The sequence below is a fragment of the Pezoporus occidentalis genome, unplaced genomic scaffold (genome assembly GCF_034315485.1).
Source record: "Pezoporus occidentalis ecotype Australia unplaced genomic scaffold, CSIRO_AGI_Poc_V1 ctg203, whole genome shotgun sequence".
In the NCBI taxonomy this organism is placed as follows: Eukaryota; Metazoa; Chordata; class Aves; order Psittaciformes; family Psittacidae; genus Pezoporus; species Pezoporus occidentalis.
In genome coordinates, this window is record NW_026913889.1 from 1,467,401 (window position 1) to 1,480,655 (window position 13,255).

Below are 13,255 nucleotides of genomic sequence, written 5' to 3' on the forward strand. Positions count from 1 at the left end.
ACTGAGTGTGTTAGCCTGTGTAGACTGAGGGCTTAAAGCCACATTCCTCACTTGCTTAGAGTATGCCAGCCAAAAAAAACAGCAAGAAATACTTTTTACCCCTTGCAGCAGCGTCTAAGAGCAAAAGTCATAGGCACACCAAGACAGAGCATACTTCTGTGATCCAGAATTTCAGGTAACCAGCTAGTAAAGGGCAATCTGTACTCTCCTCCAAATCTAATCCCTGTCTTCCAAAATCATCAGAGCATACAGTTATACTCAGCTGGGAATCAATGTTAAACAAGTTTAGGTGGCAAGCTGGTCTGCCTGGCTGAGAATGACGTTCCTTAGTGTCTAAGAAAATTTATTTGTAAGAGAATCTAGCTACTGACTTTCAGAAGTAGACACAGATTTTGCAAAGAGTACCCTGGGATTTATGGATTACATTCTGCTCAAGCCTTTTTGTGGATCTGGATCTTAGTGTGTTGTGAGGTACTACCTGTGCTAAACAAAGATGACATTATATGAATTTCATTCAGTGCACATAAATCAAACACCCCTTGAACTCTGCCAATGAAAGCATTTCCATTCAGCAGTAACATTTTAAAATGTTTATTTACTATAGGCAATCACTATTTATAAACTCTGTTACTGTGCTTCATTTAGATATTATCTAAATTATGCTCTATATTCTAGGCCTATTCCTGGTTGCAAGAAGAGATGGGACCAGATTCTGACCCTGTGGTAATTATAAGATTTTTGGGATCCACCGAAACAAGTACAGATCTGAAGAATATACTTCAAAGCATTTGTGAACAATTAGCAGTCAACTATCGTTGCCTCGTACAAAGTTACCCAAAAAAGATTCATGACCTTCGGGACTTGTTCATAAATCTCCTGAATGAGTCTTCATTCCACAGGCCGCTGGTGATAATATTTGATGCCCTAGAACAGCTAACAGATAGTGATGATGGTAGGAAGCTCTGGTGGCTTCCCATTCACCTTCCCCGTTCAGTACGGATCATTTTGTCAACACTGCCAAACAAGCATGGGATCCTGCAAAAACTGAGGTGCCTTATTCATGAAGATAACAACTACATTGAATTGACTGCAAGGGACAGAAAGATGTGTAGCCAAGTACTGAAACATCAGCTGCTGCGAGTTAAAAGAAAAGTAACATCGGGGCAACAAATTTACGTCAATGAAGCATTCTCCAAGTGCACTCTGCCTATGTTTGTGAATTTAACCTTCAGAGAGGTCAGGAACTGGAGATCTCACAAAGATGTGGATGAGTCCTCCCTCTGTGTCACTGTACATGAAAGCATAGAGCAATTGTTTTGGTCACTGGAAAGCAAGTGTGGATCAAGATTATTGTCAAGAGCACTTGGCTACATCACTATGTCCAAATCTGGCCTGAGTGAAATGGAACTGGAAGATATTTTAGCCCTGGACAATAGTGTCATGTACGAGCTGAGTGAGAGGGTCAGACAGAGTAACCCACTGAGAATTCCATATATATACATAGCAAGGCTTAAGGAGGGTTTACAGGGGTACTTAATAGAGCGACAGGTGAAAAATGTAACACTGCTTCTTTGGGCAAATAGGCACTTGCAACTAATTGCCCAGAAATTGTACCTGCACAATGAAGAAGAGTTGCGTGAAATGCACACAATCATGGCAGAGTATTTCCTTGGTGTTTGGTCAGGTGGACGAAGAAAACCTTTTTGCAGCAATGGCCAATATCTGAACAGTTGTCCTGACCGTGACAGTAGAGGCCTGAACAAGGATGAAAAGCACTGCATGGATCAGACTGCTTTTGACAGGCAGGCACCTGATCAACCATGGGTCTTTCAGTGTAATCCATTAGAGCCTGATATCTTTTTTATCAATCACAGAAAAATGACAGAGCTTATTCATCACTTGACAAGATGTGGAAGAGCAGATGATCTTCTGTACGGAGTCATTATGAACTTCAGCTGGCTGTACACCATGATTAGAATAGGGCAGTTTGATAAAGCACTTTCTGACATAGAACTGGCTTACACCTATTCTCAGGAAAAGGAGCTGAAATTTCTGGCCAGTACCCTCCGCAGTATTAAGTTCAAAGTAGTAAAACACCCAGGTTCACTCTCTGCTGAATTGCAGCAGCGGCTTCTCCCAGTAGTAAGTTCATTGCCCAAACTCAGACATCTCCTCTTAGAATGTGACAAGGATGGACCCAAGTACTGCTCTATTGTCCCTTTACATTCCTCCATGGATGTGACTTACAGCCCTGAGCGCCTGCCGCTGTCTTCCAGCTGCATGCATGTCACTGAGATTTTGCCTACTTTTAATCCCAGCACAATTATTGCTGCTTTAGAAAATGGCTCCATCAGTACTTGGGATGTAGAGACCCGCCAGTTACTAAGGCAGATTACAACAGCTCCATCTGTTATCCTGGGGATGAAGCTTACTAGCGATGAAAAGTATCTTGTAGTGGCTACAACAAAAAACACTCTTTTGGTATACGATAATGTAAATTCCTGTCTTCTGTCTGAGGTGGAAATTAAGGGGTCAAAGCATTGTGGAATTATGGGGAGCTCCAGTTTTATAAATGGATTTACCTTATCAGTCAACCATGCACTTGCTTGGCTGGAGGCCAGCAAAGATGTTACTGTAATAGATCTGCTTTACGGTTGGCCTCTCTATCACTTCCACTGCTGGTACGAAGTGACCTGTGTGCAGTGTTCTCCAGATGGAGTCTATGCATTCTGCGGACAGTATTTGAACACTGCGACCATTTTTCACTTGGGCAGTGGAGAGAAACTGGCCACCGTGACGTCTGAGTTTTCTAGTGGATTTGTGAAATTCCTTCTCATTCTAGACACAGCCCAAGAAATGGTGATGGTAGACAGTGAGGGTAGCCTCTCTGTTTGGAATACGGAGGAAATCGTGAATCCCCAGCTTACAGATGACTTTGACTGCAGGAGAGAAGACAGTGAAGTTGTCAGCATAGAGCTTTCTGAAGACCAAAGTGCAGTTTTGATTTGTAAGGCTCTCGGCATTGAACTTCTTGACACTCGTGTGTGGAAGGTGGCTGAAAAGTTTAGAGCTAAACACAATGAGCGCTTTATATCTGCCGTGTTGTCCAAAAATGGCAACTGTATAATTGCTTCAATGGAAAATACCTCAGCCATTTTTGTTTGGAGAAGAGATACAGGACAGTGTATGGCAAGCTTACAAGAAATCTCAGGAACTATAGTCAGGCTAATTAAATCAAATCATCATAACATGCTGCTATCCTTATCCACCAGTGGTGTCCTTTCTATTTGGGATATAGACATCATAACTGCTATGTCCAATATTGACAAATCTGGCAAGCCTATCCAAAGGCTGGTGTTGCCAGCTAGAGGTGAATTAATATACACATTGGATGGATCAGATTCTGTCCATAAGTGGAACTTCAGCACTGGATTTATTGAAGCTGTATTCAAGCATGAAGGTATCGTTGAAAACTGTGTGCTAACCTCTTCTGGAGAGATAATGGTGACATCAGATGACAAATGCAGCCAGTATGTATGGCACACAGTTAGTGGTGAAAATATCTTTCGTATTAATGGACAAAAAATCTCAGAGCTAATGATTACTCATAATGATCAATTTGTAGTCTCTCTCTGTGAGCAAAATGCATCCAGAGTTTGGCGACTGGCTACAGGACATAGGGTTTGCAATATTTTAGTTGCCTTACAGAATGCATTTATAACAACTGCAAACACATTTGTAGTTGGAATGGCAAAGAATAAAGTGTTGGCAGTGAGTCTCTGGACAGGCAGTATAACCAAGAAGTTTTGCTGTGATGATGGTGCAAGCATTGTGGATATTAAGCTAATACCAGATTGCCCAGATATTATAGTATTTATAACATCTACTGAAACTGTGAACATCTGGAGCCTAACAGAAGAAGTCATCTGCAGACGCGTACAGTTGCCTTCCAATTTCTTAAAAAATTTGGAAGACTTTGAAATATCCCCAAATGGGAAGTTAGGAATTATAACCCATGGTGATGAGAATATCAATGTGCTTGATTTATACAGTGGAAAACTTCGTGTGGTTCATGCTCCGGGTGTTATCTGGCGGCAGAGGCTGTCTCGTGATGGCCGCTATCTTGTGTACATCTGTTTTCGCAGTGAAGAAGATGATGATAATGGTGCTGTCTCTAGTTTAATTGTAATGAGGCTAGCAGATGGCAAAAACATTGGTGCCTGTTCTCTTTATAAAACTCCCACTTTTCTTGCCCTCTCACAGAGACATTTAAATATTATTATTGGATTTGATGACGGAAGTATAGGTACTTACACTGTAGTGGATCGAGTTGACGCTGCACTGAAAATCAAAATTGCTACTTCAAACAGCCGTCAGATTTTCAACAACACAACACAAGTGATCAGGCCAAAATGCCACAATTATAGCTTCAAAGTCACTGCAGACTGCATTTGGAGGGAATCAACGGAAGTGTTTGCAAGGGATAGCCCCATTACAGTGACAGAGCCTGAGGTGAGTGAAGCAACACCAACCAAAAAACACAACTATTGCTATGAGAGAGTGTGCTCAGCCATAGATTGCAGAGGGCACAGTTTTGCTTCTGACAATTGAGTAACTGTCTGGATGAGTTTATCTGAATAATAGTACACATGCATAGATTTGTCTTCTGAATTCGTGTAAAAATCAGTGCATTTCTTGGAAGACAGACAGAAACAGCAGGGGGCAGAGCAGCTGTTTTTTCCTCAACAAATATTCTTACATTTATGTAAACATAAAAGCAAACATAAAGCAAATGGGCTGCAGGGTTTTTTTAAATTTTGGAATACAAGATTCAGTCCAGGATTTCACCAGGGTCTTGATTAAAAATTTCTAGCAATACTATCAAAATTGTTATGCTATTGCAGAAGTTAGGTGATCTTATCTGTGATTGACAAACTGCTTTAACTAGAACTAAAGCGCCACATGACCAATGAGAAAGTCAGACCACTGTTTTATACACCAAGTCGCCTAGATGGGTCTATAGCTAACAGCCAACTTTATACCCACTTGCAAAAATGTGGTTTTTTGCTTGATGGTGCAATGACAAAATGTCACCTGCCAACCTGGAACACTTGATACATTCCATCATCATTTAAAAAATACCTACTGATTTTTATTGTTTTTTAATTGGGATTACTGTTTGGGTTAAAAGGGGTAGGTGCCAGTCAGTGCAAACATGTCAGCCTGTTAGGTGATAAGTATTTGTTCACCTCAATGAATGGACTGAAAGATTTTTTTTTTTTTTTTCTTAATTGCATGCAAGGATTTGTGGCAACAATGACAAAAACTTGGGTCGTAAAAGGAATACAGGATTTGGGGGGGTATTTTTTTGTTTGAGGATTTTTTTTCATCTTCACAGTGTGTATTAGTACAGGTCATAACGAAAACTTTTTTAAAGGGAAAGGGTGTTACAGACAAAGAGTTAAACACATTAATTTCTTTGTGTTAAAAAGTTGCTATCCATTTTGTTATAAGAAAGTCTGAAGTTATCTCGTATGTCCCCAAAGTAATCTTAGTAGGAAGTTTTGTGACATGCCATGTATTAATCTTGATAACATTTGCCTTACTATTATTTCTGTTCTTTCCTATGATAACAGATCAGATGACCAAACACTCTGGGACTACTTGTATATGTGCTGAAATACCCCACTATATGTAAAGGCTGTCCAAAGCTCCTTTACTGCTCTGATTTATAATGGGTTTTTCTTACTTACACATACTTACAAGATTCACTTTCTGCTTTAGAACTGTTCTGAGCCTTTTGTACAATTTTACCAGTTTCAAGGCAGAAATTGTGAATAAATGACAAATGCTTTTAAAAAAAGTTACATTTTGCCCAATTAAACAAAAACACTGAACATCATCTGAAAGGATTTTTCCCTCCTTCCATATCCTAAAGATGGCACACCTGGGGAAATATTTTCGAATTATTTAAACAAAACAATTTTATTCTTCAAATCAGAACTCCATGCCACAAATTTCCAAGAAATGAATGCTAAGCTAGAACTTAATGTAGTGTGTGAATGTTCAATGTACAAGCCAATATAGTATATTAAGTGACTTGAATGATTTTTTTCCTAACTTGTTTGCAACTAATAGATCATATTGAATGTTTTTATGTAAACTTTGTATTGTTGGGAAAACCTACCCAAGCAGAGATTTATATTTTCATAAATGTCAAATTTAGTTAAATTTTGTTACAGAGTTGTTAAATTAGAAATCTATTGCAGTCTTCAAATAATATACAGTCTTGTGTATGCCTTGTTTGTACTAATAAACTATGAAAACGGACTTCTGTGATTCCCTTAATTTCAGGGAAATTTCATGCTGGCAGAGGGACAGAGGCGTTTGCATCTCCTATTAGTCCATATTTAAATAATTTTAAGGGCTTTATTCATAAGGAAAAACTCCATTATTTTTCCCACTTCAGTTAAATAAATCAAGCATTCAAAAAACAACAAAAAAGCATGCTTGGGTGCTGCTTATGACTAGATTGCATGCTGCCAGTGTGCAAGTCAACAGACATGAAGGTTTGTGTAACCTACTCAATAGAAAGCCCAGAAAAGAGAGAAACACCTGAAATCCCACTCCCCTTCAGACCTGTGGAGCTACAGAAAGGGGCTGTGGGATCCATGCCTCCCAGGATCATGTCCTGTAGGTAAGTGACTTCCACCTTCTTTAAGCACTGGGTATGACTTGCACATGTGAGCCTTGAACTCCTTGTGCATAATCTGTTCTTTCATTATCTTGGAAGAGTAAAAATACACCTTCTATCTGCCAGGAGAGTAGCTAACTTTGGGTAGTAAAGGAGCATAACATAGAAGCAAAGCAAACCCAGATAAATGTTCTTCCTTTTGGGGAAGCAATACTAGAGCCCAGCTAGTACCGGCTCAGCTGAGCAGCTTATCCATAGAGTACCCAGACTTGTTCCTCTTATTTTCTGGCTCAGTGAACTTTGTGGTCTTCTACACAATGGCATGGGTTCCTGGGACAGGAGATAGTCCCAGCAAAACACAGGACCTAAACATGAGAACAGTCTTCCCTTCATCTTGGGCCAAAGAGAATTGATTTTAGGCCTTGTCTAGTTGGTCAAAGGAATAGGCTGACCCATGAAAGCAGTGAGTCTGTATATAAAAAGGCATGTTCCTGTCCTGCTTTAAACTTTAGTTTTTATGTTCTAAGCAAGGATGGCAAGAGTGGGGCAGCAGTACTGTTTTTCTTAATTGTAGAATAACAAGATAGACAAACATGAACATGACTCCTAATTCATTTAAGCCCTTCAGACAGGTATTGAGTTCTTAATCGCACTAAAGGATGCTGTTTACGTCCTGTCCCTCCTTATAATTTACCTATGTCTTAATAGATAAACTATCTCATTCAGCTTTTCAGCTTTCTGAATCTATTTCTCACAGGTCAGATTCCTCACACTGGACATAAATAGAAGATGCAGGTTTCTGAATTGCAGTAGGCTGCTCAGTGTCCAAATACTTGGTGCTGGCAGAGCGAGCACTCTGTAGCCCCTCACAAATCTGTCCCCGAGTACCTCTATGCAGTGGTACAGGGACAGCGTAGTTTCTCTACTAATGAGCCATGCAAATGCCAAGTGCTGTTCTATCCCTACCTAGGAATAAAGCAATTTCTTATCTTTTAAGGAGCATTATCAGTGTATCTAGAACAAAGCTTTCATTTATTATCTAAAGTGCATCAATAAACAGGCTCAGACGGGGTCCATATTTTCTAACACGGAAGATTCTAGGAATAGGCTGTAGCTGCAAGAAAGCTTTGAAGGGGAGTTAGCCAGAAATTCTTTGGCAGACAAAGGTAAGCCGGAGGTCAGCTAGAAAAAATGTTTTCATCAGTCATTTCCTTTGCACCACAGCTGGGGAATGCATGGCCCGTGACTTCATTTCATACAGCCTGTGGCCATTCAACATATTGTCAGATAACATCAAAATGGGAGTTAACATGTAGCCTGCAAAAAGCATTCAGAAGGCATTCAGGTTTCAGTGGTTCCCCAGCCCTCCTTTCTCTATGCTGCACACTCAAGCCCTGTATGTAAACCTATAGAAACAGAAGTTTTAGCCATCTAGCAAAGCAAATTTAAAGCAAAAAATCATCACTAAAATGGTGTTTACATGTGTGAGGACCATTTCAACCCCAGATCAGCTTAAAATCCTGAGATTTTGCCCTTTGTCAAAAACTCCTTATGTATGTCTGTATGGGTCCTTTGGCTAATTACCATTAGACTTTTAGCAGCAATCTGCTACTACAGATCATTGCTACAATTGTTCTATTTTGTTGATTAAGGATTAAAAAATATATAAATATTAAGATTGTAAAAGGGCAATTATGAAATCTATTTATTCTAATTCTAAGAAGGTAGTATAAAACCAAAGACATCTTACCTTTTTACACATATTTTATGTAACCATTAAACTGATTATGTAATCACCTACATGTGGACTACAGCCTTTGGACAGTTTTCTCTTTTTTCTTTCTTTTTGTTACTAAGAATCATTATCAAGTGTTTATGCTACAGACATACCCTACTTCAAAGTTCTTTCACCCCCTTGAGGATGCTACTCAATATCTGTTCCTGAAACACCACCTTGCTGCAGGGGGAGTAATGAGCTATACTTTTTTCCCTGGTTTACATTTCCAGCCTGGTCACTGAAGACCATTCCTTGCATTTTGGAGGCAGTCTTCTCAGTTTCATGACATGAAGTGGTGCTCTCAGTGTGGGTCTAAATCATAGTCTCAATTCTCGATTTCAGCAGAGAGGTCAAAGGTTGAAGGAACAGTCATCGTGATCCTTCCCAGGATGGGATAAGGCATTTTATCATGTGCTTCTCCAGAAGGGGCAGTTTGCACCACTGTACTTCTGTGAAAAAGGGACATTCACTGTCGAGAACCAGCTATGCAGGGCTACATTCACTTAAAAACACAGGCCAATAACCAGAAGAGTGAGAGGGATTGTTACCACAAGGTGTCTAGTCCAGTAGAAAATGCTGTTAAGATCACAAGATTTTCCCAAAGGGGCTGTTGAGATCTGCCCCTAGCAAGCTCTTCTCCCTGCCCCTAATGCCCCATCATCCCAGTCCCATGCTGCTGCTGCTTACCAGGGTGAGGGGGGGCTCCCATCCCAACTCAGCAAAGCCCCTCACATGCTCCCAGCCATGGTACACTCTCCACCCACAGCACCTGCCCTCTCAGCAGCACACCAGTCTCCTCTCCCGCAGGGAATATACAGAAGATACATATTTAAGGCACACCCATGCGCCTGCTGTTGCAGCTTTCACCACACAATCTGCACACCAGCACAGGTCTTACTTTTACATCGTATAAACTAATCTCTCTGCTTTCATGCCATAGCTCTGATTTCACATATATTTCAGTGCATGTGAGAAAGCTTCTAGACTAAAATAGATCTATTCAGAATATTTAAAGGGAAATACACCCACTTGCAAGATGAGAGATGAAGCAAAGCTCTAGATATGCTGTAGCACAAGCGAAAATAGAACATCCCAAAAGCAACAGGATAGTTTGCTGCCATTTGTCTCTGTTATTCTGTTGCCTGTTAGTAAATTGCCCAGCAGTCCCCACTGTAATATCATGTTGACAATAGTATCTGAAGTTGCAAAATTAACCTTTGGGGCTCTAATTTTTCGAGGCAGACTTCTATCTCAGCAGGAAGGTTCTCCAGAAAACCTCAGCCAAAGCAGTCGATTAAGGCACAAGAATGTGATTAAAACAGAAAGGATTTCTGCAGGCTGAATGTCTCAAGTATTTTTGAAAAAAAAAATAAATAAATGTTGTCATGCCTGTGTTTCTGAACAAAGACTATAGATTGGTGAGACAAGTGATCTTTTCCTCCAGAACACATCTATGAAAACCTGACCAAACAAGCAGCCAGAATAGATCCATCAGTTTGCACATATCCATAGGAAACATTCGGTTGCAGAAACAGTACTACAGCAGCTTAGCATGCTTGGGACTGCTGGGGTCGGACAGAATTTCTCTACTGGTGTAGAAATACTGGGTGGAGGTTCAAGAAACCACAAAAATGAAGTCTGTGAAACATCAAAAAATGCAGTAGCCATGAAAAGGGTCTGACAAGGAGGCCAGGCATCAGGAGCAAGGGGGAGGCAGCCTCCCCAAGGTCATCTCCTGTCCTACTGCACAGCTCTGGGGCTGGGTCATTTCTCAGCCTCTTAGCCCAGCCTATTAGCCCAACCACAACCAGGAGGGTAATGGCAAAATACCAGCGGGTGCAGAGCTGGCACTTGGGGACTGGCTCCATCTGGGCAGGGCTGTAAGCCAGGCATACAGTACAAGGGCTGTGCTCAGGTGTACACACAGCACCATGCTGTATGAGCAGGAGCAGCCCCCAGCTGCTTGCATCTACTGCCTTCCTCAACTCCCTAACAACTTAAGGACAATTCTTTACTTACTGGCCAGAGAGCCTTTGGGCGAGTTTAGTGAAGGTTCTGTAATAAGACTTTTCCTGGCTCTCAAAATCCATTTTCAGCTAACACTGAAAGCTTGGCAGGAGAAAAAAAAAAAAAAAAAAAACAAAAAACAACAACAACATAAAATCTGCCAAAGAGCTGCTGCAGAGCTTTGCAGTTCGTGAGCCCACAGACTGTAAATGATACTTGGCCCTTACATTATGACATAACTCTCTGCTTAAAATAAGCACATCCAAAGCAGCTTTTATTAATTTGCTTGCTGGCATGCAATGCATGAGTCTCCGATACAGGGCCTGGCAGCACTGGGGATGGGGGGGCGTGTCCCTGATGTCCCTGATTCCCTGCCCCCCAGTCCTCCTCAGCCACCACTGAACTGAGTTTGACAGTCTCATCACAGAATCACAGTATGGTTTGGGTTGGAAGGGGCCTCTAGAGATCATCCAGTCCAAGCAAGCCCCTGCCAGGGCAAGCCCACCCAGAGCAGGCTACACAGGAATGCATCTAGGCAGGTTTCGAATGTCTCGTGGAGAGGGAGACTCCACAACCTCCCTGGGCAGCCTGTTACAGTGCTCACTGCAGCGCATACTAGGGGAAGTGTAACAGGGCAAACCGAGACCGCTGCTTTAGAGGGATTTTAGGCAGATACTTTGCACTAGAAAGACAAGCAGGGCTCCAACACGTTCCTTCCGCTGGGTAAGCAGGGATGCAATCCGCCCCCCAGGCAAGGAGGCAACCCTAAACCCAGCATTATTCAGGGCGAGAACAGCACACCTACTCATACAGCAGCTGAACCTCCTATATCTGCTGCTATGAGGCTTAACACCACAAAGAAAGAAGGGATTTAGCAGAACATTTCCAAGGTACTATCAGTAGGCTGCGTCAGCGCTGCTGGGGACCCCCGGCTATGACCCATGCAGTTAGGTGATGCAATGTCAGTGCCAGTTCTTTCCAGGAGGCTGGGGTTTTAACACAGTTTCCAGGTACATCGATATATGTTAAAGATTAAAGCTGGGAACACCTCACCCAGCTGCTTGCAGAGACTGGCTAAATTAAATCTCTCATCCTGCACAGGGAGCACTCTCCTAACTGGATTGTGGCAGCAGAACTTCTTTTTTAGCACACTTTGAAACAGCACACCCAAACCAAAATGATTCCAGGAAAGTCAGCAACTTTCACAGGTAAACCTGTTGCAGTGCTTGCAAATATACCTTAGAGCCAAGTTCCCTTACGGAGCACTACCCCAGAACAGTGGGGATTAAACATCAGTGCTAAATAAAATGTAACAGAGGAGCTTTCTGCCAAATCCCTCCAGCACCGATTGTGATACAGGTAGATTTAATTTTAAGAACACGCAAGTGAGAGCACTCATACGCTGACGGGCTCAGACTTTGCTGTGGTTGTAAGTGACTGTCCCGGCAGAAAAGGAAATATTTGGCACATGTTCTTCCTCTTCTTTTACTAACCCTGCCCAGACAGTGGTGAGTTCTGTCAGGTTTTCATCCAGCTTGCAGGTAAAGGGTTACACATTCTAGGAAGTATTAAATGCAAACTTTAAAGGATTTTATTTTCATCTACAGTCACATGACACCTTAATACCCAATGACACCAACTACAGTGTCTCATTAAGAGGTCATGCAAACTCCCAAGCTAAACAAGGCATTCTTACATATTTAACATTCAAATGCAGAAGCCAAGCTAAGCCATGGAAGATTGTAATCAGAAAAAAGCTACACTTCCTGATCCACACAAAAGCTGCAGGTAGGAAAACTTCTTCTTCTTTTAAACTTGTAACATTGGGCTTTCAAGAGAAATTATTTAGAGAGCATATTTTGTACTCCTTTTTTAGCTTTCAAAATAATCTAATAGTTTTATCCTGAAAATATCTGATCTCTCTTGTTCCACCTGTTGTAGATTCAGTGTTGTTTTTATTCTCAGAAACACACTCGGCTCAGCAGAAATCAAAACAAAAGATATTTTTAAGCCAAATTTACATAAAAAGTAGTATTTTTAGAGATTTCTCAGTTTTTGAAGTGGTTGTGTTAGAGTTTGTGGGGTAAAGGGGGAGTTAACATATCTTTGATGTCTGCAATGAAGGGATTTAGAACTCTTCTGACCTTACTTATATCATGAATTGCACATTGTTTCAGTTACTTCAACCCAAGGGTATTTTAATGGATGCGGCTTCCTCACTGAAAAAAAAGGATTTCTGATTTCCCCACCTAGAATTTGGTGAATTTAAAACAAAAAAAAATCTTACAAAAGCAAATGAAAGGCAGATGGGGAATATTGCTGTGCTCCATAAAAGGAGAAAAAATTACAAAATAGGGAGTAAGAGTAAAGTCAGTTAAAACCCAGTTAATCAAGAATTTAAATTGCATTCAAGCATATCCATTTTCACATGCAGTGATAAATTTTCACTAAGAATTGCTGCCAATATTGCAGGAGTTCATGGTTTTCTCTTTGTGTGGAAGGATTTTTCCAGGATACAGCATTAGCATTTTTATCACAAAGACCTTTTTTGCATCAGTTTTTTTTAAACTGTAATTGTTTTCAGTGTTCTAAATACTCAGCATTTTAATCCCTTTAGAGGAATGCAGTTAGAGACTACATTCTATAGAGCTACAGAATCTATATTGACTGAAAGATACTTAAGATGTCCACCCCCTGAGGATTCCCACTGCACAAAACCAGCAAGCAGTGTTGATTATTTTACTCCTGCAATGGTCGGGTGGTGATTGTAAGCAATG

General features: G+C 41.0%; 2 protein-coding genes across 14 annotated transcripts in view; both read left to right on the forward strand.

The window, feature by feature from the left end:
* Positions 1 to 6,327, forward strand: part of NWD2 (NACHT and WD repeat domain containing 2) — a 59,935-nt gene extending 53,608 nt beyond the window's left edge. For both annotated transcript variants that reach the window (XM_062618780.1, XM_062618781.1), the window contains one exon: positions 676 to 6,327. In XM_062618780.1, the coding sequence (XP_062474764.1) occupies positions 676 to 4,611 (3,936 nt within the window). In that variant the 3' untranslated portion in view covers positions 4,612 to 6,327. The remainder of the gene's footprint in view (positions 1 to 675) is intronic.
* Positions 6,328 to 11,970: 5,643 nt separating this feature from the next.
* CUNH4orf19 (chromosome unknown C4orf19 homolog) overlaps positions 11,971 to 13,255 on the forward strand; it is a 42,811-nt gene continuing 41,526 nt past the window's right edge. For 4 of the 12 annotated variants that reach the window (XM_062618785.1, XM_062618784.1, XM_062618791.1 and 1 more), the window contains exon 1: positions 12,005 to 12,266. The gene's annotated coding sequence lies outside the window, so the exon portion shown is untranslated. Of the gene's footprint in view, positions 12,267 to 13,255 lie in introns of all 12 variants that reach the window. The other 8 variants (XR_009964797.1, XR_009964796.1, XM_062618789.1 and 5 more) reach the window with 6 other exon arrangements.